The sequence below is a fragment of the Scyliorhinus canicula genome, chromosome 19 (assembly GCF_902713615.1).
Source record: "Scyliorhinus canicula chromosome 19, sScyCan1.1, whole genome shotgun sequence".
Classification (NCBI taxonomy): domain Eukaryota; kingdom Metazoa; phylum Chordata; class Chondrichthyes; order Carcharhiniformes; family Scyliorhinidae; genus Scyliorhinus; species Scyliorhinus canicula.
The window spans coordinates 99,860,602-99,885,115 of NC_052164.1; the positions used below are offsets into that span (position 1 = coordinate 99,860,602).

The window sequence follows — 24,514 nt, forward strand, 5'->3', positions numbered from 1 at the left end:
TAACCTAACCGACACATTCCTGGACACTAAGGTCATTTATCACGGCCAATCCACCTAATCTGCACATCTTTGGACTGTGGGAGGAAACCGGAGCACCCGGAGGAAACCCACGCAGACACAGAGAGAAGGTGCGAACTCCACACAGACAAGGCCGGAATCAAACCCAGATCCCTGGCACTGTGAGGCAGCAATGCTAACCACCGTACCACCCCATCCATTACTCCCTTATTTCAAACATTGGCCTCTCTTACTCTACATTCCTCAATCCCTCATCTAATGTTCTCCATAGATGAATGAGGTTGATCCATTCTGCGAGGCCTCATATATCCATGGAGTTGTCAATAACCGCCCCCCCCCCCCGCCCCCAATCCGTTACAACATTGGCTACACTCCAAAAGTATTTGATAGCTGTAAAGTGCTTTGAGACATCCTGAGGGTTTGAAAGGAGCTGCAGAAAGGCAAGTTCTCCTCTTCTCGAAGTGGCCTCGCAAGCCATTCAATATCATCAAAACCACGACAATGACTGGCTGATGGAGATGATGGGCCAAAGGGCCTCTTCTTGTGCTGTAAAAACTCTCAAATCACCTTCTCAGGACCACTGGGGACGGACTGGCCTCGCCAGCGACGCTCACGCCCGGAGAATGGCCATTTGAAACAAAACTTGAGTATCCATACTAATTTATTATTTTTGATTCTGTGCCACTGAATGGTCAACACACGTTCTTTGCCGCAATTCCACGTGGAATTCATAGTTTGAACCGAGCCATCGGGGGAGAGAGGCACAAAGCCGAAGATGGTGATACAACAAGGAAGGGGTCAGCTGGAAGCTGGAGAACTAGGCAAAGAGAAAAGAAATTCACAGTAGGGGCGCTCCTTATTTACCTCCTCTTTGACCAAGGTTTTGGTCACCAGTCCTAACACCTTCTTAGTGACTCAGTCAAATTTTGTTTGATAACTCTCCTGTGAGGCGCCTTACAACATTCATTTATTAGTTCAGGGGGTATCAGCTTCGCTGGCATAATCAACATTTTTTTTTTGCCCATCCCTAATTGTCCCTCGAGAAGGTGGTGGTGAGCCGCTTTCTTGAACTGCTGCCGTCCCTGTGGTGTATGTACAGCCACAGTGCTAATAGGGAGGGAGCTCCGGGATTTTGACCCAGTGACAGTGAAGGAACGGCCGATATATTTCTAAGTCGGAGTGACTTGGAGGGGAACCTCCAGGTGGTGGGGGTCCCAGGTATCTGCTGCCCTCGTCCTTCTAGGTGGTAGTGGTCATGGGTTTGGAAGATGCTGCCTCAGGAGGTGAGTTCCTGCAGTGCATCTTGTAAATGGTACACACGGTTGCCACTGTATGTCGGTGGTGTGGTTTAGGGAGTGATTTTTCAGATGCCAATCAACTGGGCTGCTTTGTCCTGGATGGTGTTGAGCTTTTCGAGGGTTGTTGGAGCTGCACTCATCCAGGCAAATGGAGAATATTCCATCACACTCCTGACTTGTGCCTTGTAGATGGTGGACAGGCTTTGAGGAATCAGCGGGTGAGTTACTCGTCACAAGATTCCCAGCCTCTGACCTGTTCTTGTAGCCACAGTAATAATGGTTAGTCCTGTTCAATCTCTGGTCAATGGTGATTCCCATCATGTTGATGGGGTTTGATGGGTGGGTGGTCTGGGTCTCAGCGATGGCAATGCTGTTTAATATGAAGGGGGTGGTGGTTAAGTTCCATCTTGTTGGAGACCGCCATTGCCTGGCGCTTGTGTGGCACAAATGTCACTATGTTAAGGAACGATGGTTAAGAAAACTGCGCCATCAGGGTGCGTCTTGTGCTATAATCAATCATTAACTTGCTGTGTCAGTTTCAGGCCACAGCATGTCCCAGGTGAATGGATCATGATGGCGGGGGGGGGGGGGGGGGGGGGGGGGGGACTGGGGCTGTTTCAGGTGAATTGGAAATTGACTTGTTTCTCATGGTTTGGGAGCTGAACCCCGACATTCATGGGGACCTTTCTTCAGTCAAAGACCTGAGCAAAGGGACAAAGCATTTAAAGCCAAATCTCATCGCTGCTCATACTGGAGACTTTGTAGATATATCCGTACATTGGAAATCGAACAGATTCTGCAGAAAAATAATCAGAAAAACAAAATCAGGCGACCAACTCCAGACAATATCCCAGCAAATCAGCAAGCAGGATCCAGGGAGACCCACAGAAATATAAACAAGCATCTTAACACCCCCTGCCAAAATTTACATACTCCCAGAAGCCCCCAGTAAATATTAACGTTCCCAGAGACACCCCCTGTATGTAACAGCTCAGAATGTCCCTAAAATATTAAAGCTCCTAGAGACCCCCCCCATAAATATTAACATTTCCAGAACCCCATCTCCACAGATATTAACATATTCGTAGAGAACCTCCTCGTAAATATTAACCCAGAGACCCACTGTGAATATCAACACTCCCGGAGACCCCCCTGTGAATATTAACACTCCCAGAGACCCCCCCCCCCCCCCCGGTGAATATTAACACACCTGGAGACCCCCCTGTGAATATTAACACTCCCAGAGACCCCCCCCGGTGAATATTAACACACCCGGAGACCCCCCCCCGGTGAATATTAACACACCCGGAGACCCCCCCTGTGAATATTAACACTCACGGAGACCCCCCAGTGTAGCAGTGTCAAGATGCCTGCATTCCAGAGGGAAGGCCAGGGGATCACCCTGCACTATCCCTGGCCACCCAGGGCCCTCAGATGGCCTGGGAGACTCCCCGTCCCCCTGGGTGCCATTCCACCTGGTCCATGTTTGTGTGGACCAGGACTGAATGGTGCCTGCCTGCGACCTCGCTGGGGAGGCTGGTAGATCCCCGGCGGCTGGTAGATCCCGGGTAAGTAGGCCGTAATTAAGTTTAAGGCCTACTTGCATGAGCGTGACTTGGTCCTGCCTATTGTGGGCGGATTCCTGATCCGGCGACGTCAAGCTTGTCAGGAAGCCCGTGGGTGGCTTCACCCGGGATCTCCTGGCCACGCCGCACTCCCATTGGGGCAGGACATGGCCGGTAGATCGCGCCCGTTAACTCTGTTCACTCTCCACAGATGCCGCCAGACCTGTCGAATTTTTCCAACACTTCCTGCTTTTCTCTGGTGTATCCTGGGAGCTCGATAATGGACTGTTAAAAGTAGGTGAGGGGTCAGATTCCCTTGTTATTGTAAAAGGGGTGGTCGTTGGAGACATCGATGAAAGACTGGAGAGGATTTAGGGTCACGTTGTGTAAATTATTACCTCTGGGGTCGACGGCAGGGAAGTTTTCCTGATCTGACGGCTCATCACAAGCTGCCTGGTTTTCAGACGGATGCTTCGATGCTCCATTAATCTCTGGTTACAGCAGAAAGCAATGGTGCAGTTAGTCTACACTCAGGAACATCCAAACTCCACAGCTCATACCATTCTTCCTTTCCGTTTTGGAAATACATTCCAAAAAAGACAGAAAATCAAACACGTGAAAACTTTTAATCCTAACACATAAACCCCATTCCCTCAACACCCATTATGTTTGCTATCTGGCAACATCTCAATTTTTTAATTCTTCTTCTCATTTGCAAAACCCTCCACAGCCTTGCCCCTCCCTAACTCTGGAATCTACAGCCCTTTGAGATTTCTGAACTCCACGAATTCCGGCTCCTACGACACCCGATTTTAATCGCTCCACCATTGGCAGCCGTGCCTTCAGCTGCCTGAACCCCAGCTCTGGAATTCCCTCCCTGAGCCTCTCTTTCCTCCTAAAAATCTATCCCCTTCTGTCTACTGAATGGTCAGTACCTGACCTGACCCTGGGGGGTCTAGTGGTTAAGATTCGGCGCTCCCGCTGCCGAATCCCAGGTTCAATTCCCAATTGGGGAATATCACTTTCCGGGGGAGTGAGTTAAGTCAGTTGGTTGGATGGCTGGTTCGTGATGCAGTGCGACGCCAACAGCCCGGGTTCAATTCTCGTGCCAGCTGAGGTTATCTATGAAGGCCCTGCTTTCTTACCCTTGCCCCTCACCCGAGGTGTGATGACCCTCAAGTTAAATCACCACCAGTCAGCTCTCCCCCTCAGAGGGGAAAGCAGCCTCTGATCCTCTGGTGACTTTCATTCCATGTCATCTAGCCTGTACGTTCCTCCTCCTCCTCTTACTTCAGGCCCTAAAAGGGCATTGGCGACCCAGGACTTCCATCGGATTGGTTCAGGGTTCTGCTTGGCATGCCTTCGCCCTCTGCAGTACGGCTGACCAGGAAATTCTCCCGCCCTGTACCACCTAACAACAGGCGTATCGGAAGGATTTACAGCCTGATAATCAACCTGTTTGGTCGCGTTATGTACGCACCTTCCGTGGCCTTGAAGTCCCGAAGTGGGGCCAGAAGCCTGAATCTAGAGATCCTGGCCCAGCGGTGGAGATGCTACCCCCCCCCCCCCCCCCCCCCCCCCCCCCGCGCCACAAGAATTCCCGGATTTACACATTACCTTAAAACAAATGAACATCAGCGGAATTTCACTGAAGAATCGGAAGCTGACTTACCGGCGGAGGGCAGGTTCAAATCATTAGTGCCCTGATTCTGATGAAGCTGCAGGTTTGACTGGAGAGAGATATTCTCCCTCGGAATCTCTGCGTCGTCACATTTAACATTTGTGGATTCATTGCTTTAACAAAAAGGAGCAGACATTTTATGGAAGAAGTGAATTTGCCCGTGTGGTTTTGTTTGTCTTACATCGTGCTCCTGTGTTATCTGTTCCTAGTACTCTGCCAATGGCATTCAGCTGAATGGGTCCATATTCTCTGGGGTTTAGGTGAATGAGAGACGACCTCATTGAAATGTATAAAAACCTTAAAAGGCCTTGAAAGGGTGGGTGTGGTTCCCCCCCTGGCTGTGGAGTCTAAAACATGGGGGCAGAATCACAGAACAAGGTCCTGACTGTGTACAGTAAGAAGTCTGACAACACCAGGTTAAAGTCCAACAGGTTTGCTTCAAATCACTAGCTTTCGGAGCGCTGCTCCTTTCTCCTGACTGTGTAGGACTGAGATGAGGAAAAATTATTCACTCAACGTGTTGTGAATCATTGGCATTCACCCAGACTCTGGCTGCTCAGTCATTGTCTATTCAAGAACAAACTCAATCAAATATTTAAACAATAAGGGATATGGAGATAGCTTGGGAAAGTCGTCAACGGTCAGCCATGATTTTGTTGATTGGAGAAGCAGGCTTGAAGGGCTGAATGGCCTATTCCTGTTCCTCTCTTTCTGTTGTACACCAGGAAGATCACAGGCTGGATTCTCTGCCAGCGGGATTCTCCATTTTGCCGGCAGCCCGGGGGTTTCCCGACGGCGTGGGGCTGCCCCACAATGGGAAACCCCATTGACCAGCCGGCGGAATGGAGCATCCCGCCGGCGGGTGAAACAGAAATGTGGCACGGCGGGACAGAGAAACCAGCCACACGTGTTTGATTTTCAGACCAAGTGGGGTTAACTGATCTCAGCCCTGGCAACAGGATTGGTCCCCGATCGAGGGTGAGACGTCAGATAGTGTTCCCACTCCTGATCGACACCCAGTGACTCTACAGCAACAATTTATACATGGGTGAGGATTCTCTGGCTGGTGGGATTTTAGGCTCCCTCTGCACTGCCGAGAATCGCGGAGCCGGGGAATCCGAGAATCCAGCCCTCGGTGTCCAACACAATAAACTGTCCCAAGGTGCTTCACAGGACTGGGCAAACACAATGTGGCTCTGCCAAACAATATACTGGTGCAGGAGAGCAAAAGCTTAATCAATTAAGGAGCATCTTAAAAGGAGGACAAGGTGGAAAGATAGGGATGGGTAAAGTGGAAATTCCAGAGCTCAGGGCACCAATGGTGGAGCAGTTTAAATGAGAGATGGGTGAGAGGCCAGAATTGGAGGATGGCAGAGATCTTGGAGGGATGTGGAGCTGGAGGAGATTACAGAGATACCAAGGGGTTGGGAGGGGGGGGGGGGGGGGGGGGGGGGGTTTGCCGTGAGCCCATTTAAAAAAATAATTTACTTGATGGGGTGTCGCTGGCTCGGCCAGAATTTATTGCCCATCCCTAATTGCCCTTGAGAAGGTGGTGGAGAGCTGCCTTCTTGAACCGCTGCTGTCCATGTGGTGTAGGTGCACCCACTGTGTGGTTAGGGAGGGAGTTCCAGGATTGTGATCCAGCGATAGTGGGGGGGGGGGGGGGAGCTTTGACAAAGGGTCATCTGGACTCGGAACATTAGCTCTTTACTCTCCCTACAGATTTCATTGAATTTACAGTGCAGAAGGAGGCCAGTCGGCCCATCGAGTCTGCACAGGCTCTTGGAAAGAGCACTCTACCCAACCCCTCTCTCCACCCTATCCCCATAACCCAGTAATCCCACCCAACACTACGGGCAATTTTGGACACGAAGGGCAATTTATCATGGCCAATCCGTCTAACCTGCACATCTTTGGACTGTGGGAGGAAACCGGAGCACCCGGAGGAAACCCACGCAGACAAGGGGAGAACGTGCAGACTCCGCACAGACAGTGACCCAGCGGGGAATCGAACCTGGGAGCCTGGAGCTGTAAAACAATTGTGCTAACCACTGTGCTACCGTGCTGCCCACGACCTGCTGAGATTTTCCAGCATTTTCTCTTTTGGTTTCAGATTTCAGCATCCGCGGTAATTTGCTTTTATTTAGTGGAGGAACGGCGATATATTCCCACGTTGGGATGGTGCGAGGTTGAGAAGGGAACCTCCAGGTGGCGGTGTCCCCGTGAGTTTGCGAGGCCAGCAGGCTGAGGGGTGAACGGGAACTGCGTACAAGTTAGTATATCGGCAGCAGGGGGAGTGAGACAGTGATTGGCAAAAGGGGTAATCTAAACTGAGATAATCTCTGATTGGACACGTTGATTACAGCCATGGGAACGTGTCGATACAACTAAGGTTCAGAATCCAACAGAGGAGCGAGAAAGATGTGAAACACAAACTAAAAGTAACCATTGGAATGTAACGGAGTGGATCATTTACCTCTGGACGGCTGAGTCAGGTCTGGGTTTTAAATCTGCAAACAGAATAATAAAAAATATCAATTGTGATCAGGGTCAATCGATTCCAAGTTGCCAGCTGCGGCTGGGTGTGTAGCACTCTAACCCGAGTCCGGAGACTGTAGGTTCGGGTTAGAAACTCGAGGCTGACATTCACTGCAGTGCTGGGGTTGTGCTGCAATGTTGGAGGTGCTGTCTTTCCAAAGAGCTTCAGAGCGAGGCTTTATCTGCTCTCTCAGGAGAGCATAGAAGGCACTACTTTGAAGGGGGGGGGGGGGGGGGGGGGGGGATGCAAAAGCATTTTAAGCTAGGAGTGGTTAGGATTTGGAATGCACTTTCTGATGGGGTGTTGCATACAGATGCTCTCGAAAGGGAACTGGATAAATACGTGAAGGTGAAAAACTGAAGGGACAGAGCAGCAGAGTGGGAGTAATTGGATTTCACTTTGAAAGAGCTGGCACAGATCTGAGAAGCCACAGACCCTCTTTACGTGTTGCACTGTTCTAGCATTCCATAAACTCGCAGACACTGTGGTCTCTGTGGCTTGGGCATGTCGGAGAGGAAGGGGCACCATTTAGGAGGCTCAACAAAGGCGTATTTTAATAATAATCTTTATTAGTGTCACAAGTAGGCTTACATTAACACTGCAATGAAGTTACTGTGAAAAGCCCCTAGTCGCCACATTCCGGCGCCTGTTCGGGTACACAGAGGGAGAATTCAGAATGACCAATTCACCTCACAAGCACGTCTTTCGGGACTTGTGGGAGGAAACCGGAGCACCCGGAGGAAACCCACGCAGACACGGGGAGAACGTGCAGACTCCGCACAGTGACCCAAGCCGGGAGCAGTGAAGCAACAGTGCTAACCAATGTGTTTCCGATTACTTCGCAATTTTAAAAAAGAATCATTCGTGGGTTGTGGGCGTCACTGGCAAGGTCAGAGGTTATTGCCCATCCTGAACTGCCAGTGGCTTATTTGTCTCAGTGCGATGCAGAACGATGCCATCAGCATGCGTTCAATCCATCTATCGCTGTGGCTGCCTTCTTGCCTTGCCCCATACTTGTGGAGTGGGTGCCCCTCAAGTTATTTAATCAATTGACTCTCTCTAATGGGGAGTGATGCCTATGGTCCTATGTAGACTATGGCTGATTATCTAATTGCCCTTGAAAAGGGCTGGCATGCAAGATTTTGGCCCAGTGACAGTGAAGGAACGGTGATATAGTTCTAAGTCAGGATAGAGTGCGACTTGGAGGGGAACATGCATGTGATGCTGATCCTATGCTCCTTGTCCTAAGTGGCGAAAGCCGTGTGTTTGGAAGGTGCCGTCCAGTTGGTGAATCAAGAGGATGCTTTATCCTGAATGGTACTGAGCATCTTGGGTGTTGCTGGAGCTTCCTCTATCCAGACAAATGAACTGTATTCCACTAAACTTCTGACTTGTCCCTTGTAGGCAGTGGACAGGCTTTGGGGAGTCGGGGGGGGGGGGGGGGGGGGGGGGGGGGGGGGCTAGTTACTCTGCAGAATTCCCAGCCTCTGACCTGTAGCCACAGTATTGGCCATTCCAGTTCAGGTTCTGCCCAGATGAATTATAAATCACCCTGAAGGGTAGACAGCAAAGAGCAGCAGCCGTGAACGTTCGTGCAATAACTGCCCCCAGCCCTGCTCTGTTGAGCAGGAAGGAGGCAGCTGCACCGACACCACCATCATTACAACAACCGGCCAAGCCAGCCACCCATTGCAATATCCCAGCCCGGGTTTTACCTGCTCTCTCCTTCCTCCGGTACACAGCACACAACACGATAATGTTCAGGAGCAGGATGGAAACCAGTCCGACTACTCCCCCGAGAAGGATTACCATAACAGGCACTTCGACACGTGAATGGAGGAAGCCTGGAAGGGGAGAGAGAATGACCAAGTGTTTGCACAAGTCACCTCCACAGCAGAATGAAAGACTTGCATTTACACGGCGCCTTTTGCATCCTCAGGACGTCCCAAAGCACTTTGCAGTTTATTCTAAACTGAAAACACTGTTGTAGTGTGGGAAATGTGCCCACGTTTGTGCGTAGCGAGCTTCCACAAACAGCAATGGGGTCTTGACCCAGATAAGCATTTTTTTAATTAAAGTTGATTGAGCCAAATTCAATTCAATCCAATTCAATATTGTGCCGTGGGATCTTTTGTGCCCACCTGAGATGGTAGGCAGGGCCTCGGGTTAAAATCCGAAAGACGACACCTCTGACAGTGCTGCACTACCTCAGTATTGTCTACCTCGATCAAACTAGAGTGGGTGAATGTTGAAATCTCGTGGTATAACTTGGCACAGGAAGAGGCCATTCAGGCCCTAGACCTGCTTCACCATTCAATGAGATCGTTGTTGATTGCCACCTCAACTTAAGTTCCCTGCCTTATCTCCAAACCTCTTCACACCCTCAACTGGCAGAATCGATTCATTTTGGAAATCCAGGGCTTTGGAATAGTTCTGAAATGAGCGACGAAACCAACAGTGGATTTTCCATGGTTTACCTGGTAAAGAAATGGAGGAGTTGGTCACGCCAAACTCATTGCCGGCGGTGAAGGAGTAGTTCTTGGCCAGGCTGGACAACTGCACGTGGACCGTGTGATTGGTCAACCAAGGGTAGCTCTTGGTGTCCAGAATCATGAAGTTGGAGGTGTTGACAATTACACTGCCACTTTCGTCAACCCAGGTAATGGCGGCCGGAGGATTCGCGTGAACCAAGACAAACAGCACGAGGAACAGTCCCGAGTCGTTGCGTTCCTTGTACTCAGCATCCATCCGGACAACTTCAGGTTTGACTGGGGAAAAGTTACAGAAAGGACAAGAAATCTCATTTAGTGGCATAACAACAGCAGCAAGCTGTAATCACAGAGACGTCTCCTTCTCAAGGAACTTCACAGGAGCCAGATCAGACACAGACTGACACCAAGGCAAAGGAGGAGACAACCCAACAGGTATCCAAAGGCTGGATTAAAGAGCCAGACTTAAGGAATGCCCTATAGGAGGAGAGAAAGGCAGGCAGATGGAGAGATTTAAGGAGGGAATACTAACGCTTAAGGCCCAGGCAACTGAACGGTGGAGTGATGAGATGTTTGGAGATGTGTGGATGCGTGGACAGGGCTGAAAGAAACAGTGTTGATGTTTCAGGTCGATGACCTTTCATCACAACCTGGGATCCAGGTTTAGATCACAGCCGTGAACCATCAATTCCGTCTCTCTCTCCGCCTGCTCAACGTTTCCAGCATTTTCTGCTATCTCAGATTCCCAGCAACTGCAGGGTTTCGCACGGCATGTTCTCGAAACCCTGGCATCAGCTGAGACCCAGAAATTAAGAAGCGAGAGTCCAGGGCCTTGCCAAGTCTACGTTATGGCCGGAATTTACCGGCCGGCGGGATTCTCTGTTGCCACCGGCAGCCCCCCCCACCACCACCCGCGGGTTTCCCGGTGGAGTGGTTTCAATGGGAAATCCATTCCCGAGTTCAAATGCCTCATCATCAGATGCCAGTGGATGGCTGGAGCTGGTCTCCTGGTCAGGGACACAGCCAGCGTGGCTCCGACCAGCAAAATGGCACGCTCGTCTGGAGCAACAAATATAATTCAACTTTGTTTTAAAAATTACAACTGACTAACTGCACGGCCAGACTCCAAAGTCACTATTTCACACGTGCAAACTCCTAAATATTTGAAAAAAGGATGGCAATTAAATCGTATGACTTTAAAGGGGTTTCATACACCCTACACAGCTCCATCTAGGAAAGATCAGAATATGTTCTAAATGATGAGATCCATACACGCACAAATCACCAAATACCAACTTCACCTGGTTCATTCATATCGGTTCAGGAAAGAAACCGACCGGCCTTACCCGTTCTGGCCGACATGAGGCTCCAGGATGCAGCATCATGGTTGACCCTCAAGGGCAATGAGGGATGTACAACTAATGAAGCACTGCCCACATCCCATGAAAGAAGCAAACAAGACAAGTATAAAAATGAATCACAAAGGCTGACGGAATGTTGACCTGTATCCTCTGGTTGGGGAGGTGTGTGTGTGTGGGAGGGGGGGGGGGGGGTGAAGGCCAGGGGGAGGAGGGGTGAAAGAGTCCAGAACAATTTGCGTAACCTTAAAATTAGAGCCAGTACATACAGGAGTGGGGCTGGGTTGAGAAGGGGGCTGGATTGAGAAGATGGCTGGATTGAGAAGGGGGCTGGATTGAGAAGGGGGCTGGATTGAGACAGGTGGCTGGGTTGAGAAGGGGGGCTGGGTTGAGAAGGGGGGCTGGGTTGAGAAGGGGGGCTGGGTTGAGAAGGGGGGCTGGGTTGAGAAGGGGGGCGGGGTTGAGAAGGGGGGCTGGGTTGAGAAGGGGGGCTGGGTTGAGAAGGGGGGCTGGGTTGAGAAGGGGGGCTGGGTTGAGAAGGGGGGCTGGGTTGAGAAGGGGGGCTGGGTTGAGAAGGGGGGCTGGGTTGAGAAGGGGGCTGGGTTGAGAAGGGGGCTGGGTTGAGAAGGGGGCTGGGTTGAGAAGGGGGCTGGATTGAGAAGGGGGCTGGGTTGAGAAGGGGGCTGGATGAGAAGGGGGCTGGATTGAGACAGGCGGCTGGATTGAGACAGGCGGCTGGATTGAGAAGGGGGCTGGATTGAGACAGGCGGCTGGGTTGAGAAGGGGGCTGGGTTGAGAAGGGGGCTGGGTTGAGAAGGGGGCTGGATTGAGAAGGGGGCTGGATTGAGACAGGCGGCTGGGTTGAGAAGGGGGCTGGGTTGAGAAGGGGGCTGGGTTGAGAAGGGGCTGGATTGAGAAGGGGGCTGGATTGAGAAGGGGGCTGGGTTGAGAAGGGGGCTGGGTTGAGAAGGGGGCTGGGTTGAGAAGGGGGCTGGGTTGAGAAGGGGGCTGGGTTGAGAAGGGGGCTGGGTTGAGAAGGGGGCTGGGTTGAGAAGGGGGCTGGGTTGAGAAGGGGGCTGGGTTGAGAAGGGGGCTGGGTTGAGAAGGGGGCTGGGTTGAGAAGGGGGCTGGATTGAGAAGGGGGCTGGATTGAGAAGGGGGCTGGATTGAGACAGGGGGCTGGATTGAGACAGGCGGCTGGGTTGAGAAGGGGGCTGGGTTGAGAAGGGGGCTGGGTTGAGAAGGGGGCTGGATTGAGAAGGGGGGCTGGGTTGAGAAGGGGGCTGGGTTGAGAAGGGGGCTGGATTGAGAAGGGGGCTGGGTTGAGAAGGGGGCTGGGTTGAGAAGGGGGCTGGGTTGAGAAGGGGGCTGGGTTGAGAAGGGGGCTGGGTTGAGAAGGGGGCTGGGTTGAGAAGGGGGCTGGGTTGAGAAGGGGGCTGGGTTGAGAAGGGGGCTGGGTTGAGAAGGGGGCTGGGTTGAGACAGGCGGCTGGGTTGAGACAGGCGGCTGGATTGAGAAGGGGGCTGGGTTGAGAAGGGGGCTGGGTTGAGAAGGGGGCTGGGTTGAGAAGGGGGCTGGGTTGAGAAGGGGGCTGGGTTGAGAAGGGGGCTGGGTTGAGACAGGCGGCTGGGTTGAGACAGGCGGCTGGATTGAGACAGGCGGCTGGATTGAGACAGGCGGCTGGATTGAGAAGGGGGCTGGGTTGAGACAGGCGGCTGGATTGAGAAGGGGGTTGGGTTGAGACAGGCGGCTGGATTGAGAAGGGGGCTGGGTTGAGAAGGGGGCTGGATTGAGAAAGGGAGCTGGATTGAGAAGGGGGCTGGGTTGATAAAGGGGCTGATTCAGAAATGAAATGAAATGAAAATCGCTTATTGTCACGAGTAGGCTTCAATGAAGTTACTGTGAAAAGCCCCTAGTCGCCACATTCCGGCGCCTGTTCTGGGAGGCTGGTACGGGAATTGAACCGTGCTGCTGGCCTGCCTTAATCTGCTTTAAAAGCCAGCGAGGTGCAAGTTAAACTACAATTTATATAAAGCTCCTGTCAGACCCCATCTGGAGTACCTCTGTTCAGTTCTGGTCTCCTCACCTCAGCTTTGGAAGAGGTTCATGCAGATTCACCAAAACAATACTAGGGCTAAATTATGGCAGATTTTGGGGACAAGATGTGCATTGCCCTGAGTATATAAGGGATGCTCTGTAAAGAATGAGATAAGGTAGGTAGAAGCAGACTATTTCCTCTGGTTGGGGAGGTGTGTGTGTGTGTGTGGGAGGGGGGGGGGGGGGGGTGAAGGCCCCGGGGAGTGGGGGGGGGGGGGGGGGGGGGGGGGTGAAAGAGTCCAGAACAATTTGCGTAACCTTAAAATTAGAGCCAGTACATACAGGAGTGGTGTTGAGAAGCACTTCATCAATCAAAGACCCCTCTCCCCTCAAACACTGTGGGGGTCAATTGAAAATTTCAGAGCTGAGGTTGATTATTTTTGCATGCCGGATTTTTAGGTATTTATAGAGTTCAGATACCGTTACAGTGTGATGGAACAGACTCAATGAGCTGAATGATCTTATCTCATCCTAGAATACTATTTATCCCTTAAGACTACAGCTTCAGGAAAATGAAAAATCCCTGGGGAAATGCTCTGGAGTTTCCCTCCCTAAACCTCTCCTCTCTCTAATCCTTTCAGACTTCTCTGAAAACCTACCTATTTGGTCTGTCCAAAAAGCTCCAAATGTGTCTCCATGTCAAGCAGTCACTGCTGGGAAACACCTTGGGACATTCTGCTATGTTACAGAAGTTATATTATTGTAAGTTATTGTTGGTAAATCGTTACTCTCAGACTTTCTTTTCCCCTCCATGTGCAACAAACACAACCCACCCCAGAACACCAAGGGAATAGGGATCCACAGTACAAGGAATCACAGGCTGAAATTCCTGTAACAGATCCCACCTGGACCAGAAATCTGTCACCTGCCTCCTCCAAAGTCTTGTTTATTTGAAATTCTCCGGGTGGGTGCAGAAGAGACTGACCAGGATGTTGCCTGGTATGGAGGGCATTAGCTATGAGGAGCGGTTGAATAAACTTGGTTTGTTCTCACTGGAATGACAGAGGTTGAGGTTGAGGGATGACCTGATAGAGGTCTACAAAATTATGAGGGGCATAGACAGAGTGGATAGTCAGAAACTTTTTCCCAGGGTAGAGGGGTCAATTACTAGGGGGCATAGGTTTCTGGTGCAAGGGGCAAGGTTTAGAAGAGGTGTTCGAGGCAAGTTTTTTTACACAGAGGGTAGAGGTGCCTGGAACTCGCTGCCGGAGGAGGTGGTGGAAGCAGGGACGATAGTGACATTTAAGGGGCATCTTGACAAATCCATGAATAGGATGGGAATAGAGGGATACGGACCCAGGAAGTGTAGAAAATGTTAGTTTAGACGGACAGCATGGTCGGCACAGGCTTAGAGGGCCGAAGGGCCTGTTCCTGTGCTGTACTTTTCTTTGTTCTTTGGGTGTTCTTGATACTCACACTGCACATTGAGGATCACACTAGCGTTCTGGGTTCTCCCGGTGACAGGGTCAGTGGCTGAGCAGTTGAGTTCCTTGTCCTTCCTGTGGGTGGTAATGACGAAAGTGCTGAAGCTCTGGTTGTTAGTCTCGCTGGAGTTGGGAATCAGCATTGTCTGGTTACTTGGCTGCTTTTTGCCGTTCAGGTACCAGGTAACAACCGGCACCGACTTCCAGCCGTCCATCCTGCAGGTAAATTCTTTTGTGGCATTCTCCTCCAAGGTGACAACAGGTTGAGGGCGCCCGTTAATCAAAGGAAATGGCTCGGCGATCTCTGTAACCAAAATACTAAATGCCAGTAAAAAGAGTCGCAACCTCAGAACCCCTCAAAATTTACTGGGGGAATAGTTTTACGGCAATAGACACTTCACTATGAAGCCATCCTTCATGCGTGAACCCAGTAACCAAGAGGTCATTCAGACCTTGGTGCAAGGGGGGGGGGTGGCGAAATGAAGCTGCCCCTATGGGGCATCATGGCCCAGTCAAATTGCACGGTTAGCGAACATCCAACACGGTGCCTATTGGAGGGGTGGGGAGTGGTTTGGGTCATAGTCTAACCATCAGAAAATGTGGTGGTCCATCAGCTTTTCGAGTCTATGAGGCACTGAAGCGAGGCGGCACAGACTGAGATAGCTAATTCAACACAGGCCGAGTGACCCACATGGAACTTACAGATACAATCCCAGGCCATTCTGCCCAGCTGGTGCATGCTGGTGTCTGTGCGCCCCACAAGCCTCCTTCGACCCTATTTGATCTCACCCTATCAGCTTCTTTCAATTCTTCTCTCTGATGTGTTTTTCTAGTTGCATCTTACATACCTTCAACTATTTGGCCCAATTACTCCCTGTGACAGCGAGTTCCATATTTTCACCACACTTTGGATGAAAAGGTTTCTCTCAATTCCCTACTGGTGATTCGCTTGTTTTGATGGCCCCCAAGGTTTGGACTCTCCCACAACTGGAAACTGTTGCGATATGTATAATGTAAGGAGTGTAAAGGGTTAACAAGATGATGTTTGTGTCTCTCAACACTAGATGGCACCACAGAGTAGTCATATAAATATACTGTGACTCCTGGGATTCTGGGAGAAGGTGTTAGTGGCAGTTAAGTTGTTCATTGTATTAGACAGCATAGTTAGATACTATAGATTTCTATAGCATAGATTTAATGCTAATATTTTCTTAGCTATTACTTAGTAAGATGTGCGAATCATTTTAAACTAGCTTTGTTTGAAATACATAGCGAGATGTTCTTTGTCAGCACTACAACTTTTAGCCATCTTGGGGGACTCAACAGAGAATATCACAGAAACATCTCCCCTCTTTCTACCTTTCAGAATTTTAAAGACCTCAATGTGATCGCCACTCAGCTGTCTCGGTGCGAGAGTAGAATCCCAGTCTGTACATTACCGCAGAGAAGGTGGGGAGAGGGTATGTATTTACCAATGGACCTCGCAGGCCAAGGTCTGTTGTCTTTTACGGGGGTTGGAAGTTGCACCCGAGTTTACCTGAGCAGTTGCTTACGAGGACCGGGGCACGTTCAGGGAAAGGAGGTAAAAGTGCTAAATCTAGAAAGAATGAGCATCTAACCAGTGGCACACGCTGAAGTACCTGATCGAACGTAGGTCTCAAGCTGCAGGAGTAGGAAGGCTCCCACCACATTGTCACATCCAGCCACTCTCATGTTGGGAGGCTGCTCTCCTGTTTACATCACATCATCCCTGGAACTGGACCAACAAAAAAAATCATCAGCTGCTTCCCAAAGTAAAGGAAAGAACCTGCATTTATATAGCATCTGTCGTGTCATTCCAGAGCGTTGTCGCTGCTGTTATTTAGGGAACAGGACCGTCAGTTTGCACACGGAAAGATCCCACAGACTGCAATGCCCTGAATAGGAGTTCAAGAGAATGAGGGTACAGGGGGAGAGGAATGCTTTAAGATTTAACGGGAAAGGTTGTGTATTGATGGTTTTATTTTGTAAAGTTGCGATATTCAATAGCCCAATGGCTAAGTGCTCTGAAACGTTTGAGCAGCAGGATCTATGCCGACATGACTGACTGAGTGAGTGCTGTGTCGTGTTAAGCACAGTAAGATAACACGGGCTGCAACTGGATGCAGCTTTACCCGAGAGATACTCCACACCTCGAATATGATTTATTGAACCTGTCACACAGTTAGCTCAATCCTCTGTGAGTTCGACTCTCTGCTAACCTAGTGCAATTAATCTGTCTGAGTCAACCAGACTAGCTCTTAGCCACGTGCTGTCGGAATTATATATGTACACCCTGACTCACACTGTAGATGTCACCAGTGGAAAGAGGCGGAGATGCCTTTTATAGTGGAAAACCACCCCCAAGTGTTCTGCCTGCTGATTGGTTATGTCCTGTTCTCTGTATTGATTAGCTGCCTGTTTGTATCTCATTATCTGCATGTCTGCATATCATGACATACTGCACTGCCAGAGGTGCCATCTTTCAGAAAAGTCTTTCAACTGAGGCCCCATTATTATTATTGGCCTCTTCACTGGATGTAAAAATATTTTGTGGCACTATTTTGAAATTATATTGGACAATATTAATTCCTCAATCAACATCACATGGTCATGATCAGGCTGGTGTTTGTGGGAGTTCGCTGTGTAAATTGGCTGCTGTGTTCAACACTGACCCCAATTCAAACTCATTTTATTGGCCAGAAAGCACTGCTGGTCGTGAAAGGTGTTAAATAAATGGCAGCCTTTTTTCTCATAATAGCACCGTCTAATATAATAAACTATCTCAAGGTCCTTCATGGGAGCGTGATCAAACAATATTTAACACCAAGACTCATAGAGATGATACTCTGAGGGTGAGGCGTCCCTGAAGGGGCTCCTGAACTTTTTCATTCTAGCTCTGAAATCCAACATGTCTAATGCAGCAAAAGTATTCAACGGTCTATGCCAGTGTTTATGCTCCATATGTTCTCCTTCCCACACCTCTTCCTCTTCTATCCATCTATTCCATACCCCCTTCAAAGCTTACACTTAAATGCAGCTGTACTATTGACCTCAACTACTCCGTATGGTAATGAATTCCACATTTAAACCATTCCCTGAGTAAGGACATTTCTCCCGATTCTTACATCAGAGTTACTCGTGACTATCTCAGATTTATAGCCCCTAATTTTGGATTCTTCGAGAAGTGGGAACATATTCACAATCCCCTTCATAACATTCTCGTCTCTATCACATCATCTCCCACTCCCCTATTCTCTAAAGTGCCCCTAGCCTGTTCAGTTTTCCTTATATTAATAACCTTCCTGATTCCTGTAAATCCTCAATGTGCCTTCTCCAGTGTCTCTATATCTTCAAGCTCGCTGCACAGCCTGCAGTAGGAATCCCAGGGAGTGTGTACAAGCTGAATAATCACCTTAGTGAACAGGCGAGGGGCATGGTAAAGGCCAAACACAACTCATCCTCAAAATGAAATATATTCACGTCACCCGGAGTGACCATGAACTGGATTTTGTAACCACGAAGAATGCTCCCCCACCGGCTCCCTCCCCCATGAGGGCTACCTCACCTCTGCAACGGGTTGGAGTAACGAGAGAGGAACCCAACAGTCCTAGCTGGCATTGTCCCCTGGCAAAGCGCCAAGAATCATATCGACCCAATCTGCAATACATAAACCCACCAATACACATGCCCATGGCTCCTTTACTGACGTCTGTTGGATATAAGATGTCTGGAGCAGACAGCATCCTTGCCCTGGACAGTTTGGCCTTGCTAGGGCACCTTTATCAAATGGATAACCGTGCATCGCATTGAAAGTGAATCTAGTTACGTGCCAATTCCTTATTGCAACACAGCAGAAGGGAGTGAGGTGTACCTGATTTATAGGAAAGCAGGGGCTATTTGAAACAGGCTCACCTCTGAGTGATATTCCAGGGAGAGAGGCTGACGGCTTCGTGCTTGATTCAATTAACCCACGATGTGGCATTCGGAGACAATTCCTGCTCTTTAACCAGGAGGCATCCTCCTCCTTTCCTGTTGTTTGTATGGCATCACAGCTGCTACTTCTCTCTCACTGACGTGCTGCAGTGCAGGAGTGGCCTTCAGGCATACTCAATCAAGCCCGGATCTGCAGATTCTTATGCTCCGTCAGACTGTGTTTTTAATCCTGTGCCCATGATGAGCAGACAGCTACCCGCAGAGGTACAATAAATATTGAACCCCCCCCCCCCCCCCCCCAAAGCACTGCCCTCAGAATTCTCACACACTGTCAGGTATCACTTCCCCTGCCTCACTCTCTCTCTGAGGTTGCCACTTCAGATTGGACATATTCAAAGACGTTTCATCACCTGACCCACTTTCCTCAAAATGCCCCTTCCCCCCCTTTCCCCACTGATCAAACCCACCTACCCTCGCTGAACCCACCCTCCCAAAGCTCGATGACTGCCCAATTGGGTTACTCCTGATTGTCAGTCAAATAGACTTTCCAAATTGTTTTTTTTAAAAACAACTTTTAAACAAGCACTTTATTGAAAAAAACGCACTTTCTAATTTTAACCCTTCCGTGACACGGGGCGGTACAGTGGCTAGCACTGCTGTCTCCCAGCGCCAGGGACCCGGGTTCAATTCCGGCCTCGGGTGACTGTCTGTGTGGAGTTTGCACTTTCTCCTGCGGGTGCTCCGGTTTCCCCTCCCCTCCCCCCCCCCCCCCCACCGTGCAGGTTAGGTGGATTGGCTACGCTAATTTGCTCCTTAGTGTCCAAAAGGTGAGATGGGGATACTGGGTTACAAGGATAGGGTAGGGGAGTGGGCCTAAATAGGGTGTACTTTCGGGGAGGTGGGGGGAAGGTCAGTAGACGCAATGGGCCGAATGGCCTCTTTCTGCAGTGTAGTGATTCTGTTCTATTCTCGTACTTATGTCTTTTTCTTACATATGTGCGCTGAATATTCAGCTTTAAATCCTGAAGACTCCAGGAGGGGTTGCAATCGCGCTCTCCCCTGATCTATGCCCCACCAAGTCACCCCCACATGAGGAAATGTTAGGTCGGTGAGTGGCTTAAAGGAGCAAAACAAGTTAGGAAAGGCAGGGTGTGGACCCGAGAAAATTGAAGGCAAAGCCACCAATGGTGGAGCAACTATAATTGAACCCACAAATAAAGGTGTGCAAATATCTCCGAGGTTTGTGGGGCTGGAGGAGATTACAGAGGGAGGGAAGAATGAGGCAATGGAGAGATTCAAAAACAAGGACAAGAATTCTTGACCAGGGGTCATTGTAGGTCAGCGAGCACAGGGCTGACAGGACAATGGGACTTGCGCAGAGGTAAGGCGCGGACAGCAGAGTTCAGGATGACTTCAGGTTGAGGGAGGGCAGAGTGTGGGAGGCCAGTCAGGAGTGGGTTGGAGTTGTCACGGCTGGAGGTAACTGCGGCTTGGAGGCAGCAGCAGCTGGGCAGGCACAGAGGTGAAGTCACTTCACCAACAATCACTTCCTCCTGTTACCCCTCTCTCTCAATGACAGCACAGTGGATAGCACTGTTGCTTCACAGCTCCAGGCTCCCAGGTTTGATTCCCGGCTTGGGTCACTGTCTGTGCGGAGTCTGCACATTCTCCCCGTGTCTGTGTGGGTTTCCTCCGGGTGCTCCGGTTTCCTCCCACAAGTCCCGAAAGGTGTGCTCGTTAGGTGAATGGTCATTCTGAATTCTCCCTCGGTGTACCCGAACAGGGGATGTAATGTGGCTACTAGGGGCTTTTCACAGTAACTTAATTGCAGTGTTAATGTCAGCCTACTTGTGACAATAAAGATTATTATTATTAAAGATTATTATTATTAATCCTCACACTTGATGCAGACCCGGGTGACTCATAGAAGAATATGTCTTCCATGCGATGACGGGATAAGGGGGTGGGGTCTGTCATTCAATCCATATTGCATCCACCCTGAAAGACCGCACACTCTCCTTGTGATAGATCCGAGCTATTTCTGCGGTGATCGAATCTGTCCAATTCACATAGCGAAATCAATAAATTGCATTCAGTGTTAGCAGATTTGTTGTTGCTATAGTGACAATGAAGGGTCGTTAGTCTGCAACAACAACATCCGTGTGATTCAGGCTCGAGTGCTTTTAAACAACAACCTCCAATACACATTTACTAGTCAGTTACTTATGGAACTGTCCTACAGTATTGAACAGTCACCAGTATTTCCTCCATGTCGTCCAAACCAATCCGACTCGCAAAGGTCTTCCTGGGCTACCATTAAGGGGAAAGGAAGGCGGGATTGTAGAAACCAACTATTTTCTAATACACCTTTGTGGTGAATGTGTAACCACTATAAATTCACTCTGTACATTACTGTGTCCCTGTGGGCTCCATCTGTGAGCCATTGCACGGCTCTGCCCACAGGGGGAGATGAGGAGCATGTACAGGGCTCTGCCCCCAGCAGGAAGTATAAGTGCTGCGGTCCTGCGAGTCCGCCCCTCGGTTCAGTATAGTTGCAGGCAGGCTCAGTTGTAAGCCGATTAAAGCCACAGTTTACTTCAACTCGTGTCTCTGAATTAATTGATGGTCGAATCAACCTGATAGGTAATAGCATAAATATTAAACCCCAGTTTTTACCCATTTTAAAATTAAGGATTTCAGCACTCTCATAACCTCAGGTCATTTTAAAACATCGCTTCAACAGAACGCAGAAACAGCATAATTCATTCTAGATTAAAACAACATTCTTATTCAGCTAACAAATACATTTGCAAGATAATGTGACACTAAGCAGTCCAAGGACAGGGCAGCTCGATGACAACACCATAGCAACGGAACGGTTACCTAAAGGCGTTATTGTCCTGAGTCAAGTCAGCAAGAATCCAGTTCAAGCCGCTTGCGATAACGGGACAGAATCGCATTCCATAACACATACAAGAATTCATTTATGAAACAATTTCAAGTTAATGTTGCACATTAAAGACTGACAGCTAACCGTCAAATCAAGCTTATTTGATTCTAACCCAAACCAATTAGGATTACATAGGGGTGTAGATAGATGGCTAAAGACTGATATGATTTAGTATAACCATGATAGATCGTACGGCCATTTACCATTCCGGAATCAATCTATACTTTGACCTAACTATTCGCTGTCTTTATCTTTCATACTTTTACTTTCCAACTCTGACTCTTGAAGTAAATGCAAGCTGTTCTGCCGTAAGCAAGAAAATCATTTCTGTATTATTTGAAAGTTATATTGTCTACAAATTGCTTCTCTTTGAATCCTTTTGCTAGCTGGACTTATTAGAGAATAAGATTTAATGATTCTCAATTGTGATCAACTAGAGTCAATAAACGATTCTTATTTGCATCCGAGAAGTGTTAACTCAAATTTCTACTGAGTTTTAGAGTTCGCAAGTGCCACTAGATCCGCATGGTAGATCTCTACAGGGATGCTCTAATTATTGGGTGGGGATCAAGATTCTTTCCTTATACTTACAGGTTTACATGGTTGTAACTATCCCTTGCCACAATAATATAATAATAATCTTTATTGTCACAAGTAGGCTTACATTAACACTGCAATGACGTCACTGTGAAAAGCCCCTAATCGCCACACACCGGCGCCTGTTCGGGTACACTGAGGGAGAATTCAGAATGTCCAATTTACCTAATAAATATCTTTCTGGACTTGTGGGAGGAAACCGGAGCACCTGGAGGAAACCCACGCAACACGGGGAGAACGTGCAGACTCCACACAGACAGTGACCCAACTTGGGACCCTGGCGCTGTGAAGCCATAGTGCTGACCATTATGCTACCGGGCTGCCCATAATGAAACTGTGTTTGAGATCTTTGTGCGATATCCTAACAATGATAAAGGAAATGTTTAGATCAAGCAAATAAGGGGTATCTATTTCTGGTGGTAAAGGGGTGAGAATCAGTGAGTACAGAATTAAAGTGATTGGCAAAAGAACCCAGATGTGTCACCAGGGAGATTATTTTTAATACACTAAATGGTTAGGATTTGGAATGCACCGATAGGATGGCAGATATAGATCCAGCTGTCACCTTTAAAAAAACAGAATTGAGTAAATACTTGGAGAAAAGAAATGTTGCAGGGAAAGAGCGGGTCAATGGGACTAACTGGATTACTCGTTGCAGGAGCCAGCAAACTCGATGGGCTGACTGGCATCCTTCAATGCATTTCTATGCTTCTGATCTTTCAACCATCAACTCTTTGCCACGGTGTGCAATACAGACGCTAATCTTTTATTTATTTGTGGCCTCCTGGCCTTTATAGCTCTGACAGTCTTGGCAGTATACTGTGTTATGTGGTGTCTTTGCAAAGGCCGTATTATCTTGCTGTCTGAGTCTCACGGTTTAGCTTCTTGTTTTCACACAGAAAAGCTTCCTCTTACTCCGCACTCAACTTGACCATTGAAACCACTCTATGGGAGGCAGTGGCGTAGTGGTATTGTCGCTGGACTAGCATTACAGAGACCCATGGTCATTGCCTGGGGAGCCGAGCTCGAATCCCAATGCGGCAGACGGTGAAATTTGAATTCAATAACAAAACATCTGGAATTCAAAGTCTAACGATGACCATCAAACCCATTGTCAATTGTCGTTTAAAAAAGCCCCATCTGTCGAACTTACCTGGTCTGGCCTACATGGGGCTGGTTTAGCACAGTTTATAGCTGGCTTAGCACAGTGGGCTAAACAGCTGGCTTGTAATGCAGAACAAGGCCAGCAGCGCGGGTTCAATTCCCGTACTGGCCTCCCCAAACAGGCGCCGGAATGTGGCGACTAGTGGCTTTTCACAGTAACTTCATGGAAGCCTACTCGTGACAATAAGCGATTATTATTATTATTATGTGACTCCAGACCCACAGTAATGTGGTTGACTCTTAAATGCTCTCAGGAATGGGCAATAAACACTGGCCCAGCCAGCGCCGCCCACATCCTATAAACTAATTAAAAGAAATTCTAACGAATGGAACCTCTAAGTAGGAACCGATCGCACGGCACTCAGTTTAGACAGACATCATTTGACTTGCAGACACATACAGAGATTTCAGGAAAGGGGGGGGGGGCAAAAACCTTGGTCAGAGAAAGAACCATGTTCTGTGGACATAAAAAAGCCCAACCGCCTTGTGCAGTTTAAAGATAGACAAGGAAGGGCTGGTTTAGCTCAGTGGGCTAGACAGCTGGTTTGTAATGCAGAACAAGGCCAGCAGCGCGGGTTCAATTCCCGTATCGGCCTCCCCGAACAGGTACCGGAATGTGGCAACTAGGGGCTTTGCACAGTAACTTCATACTTGTGACAATAAAAGATTATTATTAAAATCAAAGTTTGGGATTCATCCGTTAAATGAAAACCAGCAAAATGAAATCGGAAAGCCAAGTGCCTTTGTTAAAATTAATTTTTGTTCATGAACCTCAGGAATCTTATTAAAAATACAATTTTGAACGAGCTGTTGGTCTCACCTAACTCTCCCATCATGAATTAAGTGTCCATTCCTTTTGTTACTTTTCTGTGTTTTACCTTGTGACAGTATCACTGATGAATACTGGCACCCGGTCCACGACTGTCATATAATACTTTGCAACTTTATTGCACAATCCCTGCCAGATATGCATTCAGCTATCTAAGTGCCAAGCTTTACAATTTCCTCCCCTTAAGATGCTCCTTCACACTTACTTTTGACCAGGCCTTTTTACCCTTCTTTGGCGTGGTGTCAAATTGTGTCTGCTTGTTCACTATTGTCAAGCACCTTGGGATGATCTGTGTCAAAGGCGCTATATAAATGCAATTTGTTGTTTTGACGTTAAATTGTTGGCACTGGTTTACTCTTCTGCCACAAGATGGTGAACACTGTACTTCCAAGGCAAGCAATTGCACCATCTAGTGGCCTAGATGACCGACAACAAAAATGTATTAGTTTTTTTTTGCAAACCCATTTTCTGCCCAAATTGTAGCTGAATCTATACCGAGATCTCATTGCTCCTGTAGCCCTATCGGCATGGAATATTCTGGCACTGATGTG

The 24,514-nt window shown here is 48.8% G+C and overlaps 1 protein-coding gene across 2 annotated transcripts; it reads right to left on the minus strand.

Moving 5' to 3' along the window:
* Nucleotides 1-1,920: 1,920 nt before the first annotated feature.
* LOC119954319 (transmembrane protein 25) lies at nucleotides 1,921-18,709 on the minus strand. 2 transcript variants are annotated; one of them, XM_038779451.1, is made up of 9 exons: nucleotides 18,403-18,709; nucleotides 16,110-16,225; nucleotides 14,462-14,773; nucleotides 9,579-9,869; nucleotides 8,817-8,945; nucleotides 7,039-7,072; nucleotides 4,554-4,675; nucleotides 3,280-3,372; nucleotides 1,921-2,112 (listed from the first exon to the last, which is right to left on the minus strand). In XM_038779451.1, exons 2-9 carry the CDS (start codon nucleotides 16,180-16,182, stop codon nucleotides 2,039-2,041), a joined length of 1,128 nt encoding a protein of 375 aa, XP_038635379.1. In that variant the 5' UTR covers nucleotides 16,183-16,225; nucleotides 18,403-18,709; the 3' UTR covers nucleotides 1,921-2,038. The 2 variants fall into 2 exon arrangements, with proteins under 2 accessions (XP_038635379.1, XP_038635380.1); XM_038779452.1 differs by having other exon boundaries at nucleotides 14,462-14,787.
* Nucleotides 18,710-24,514: the final 5,805 nt, after the last annotated feature.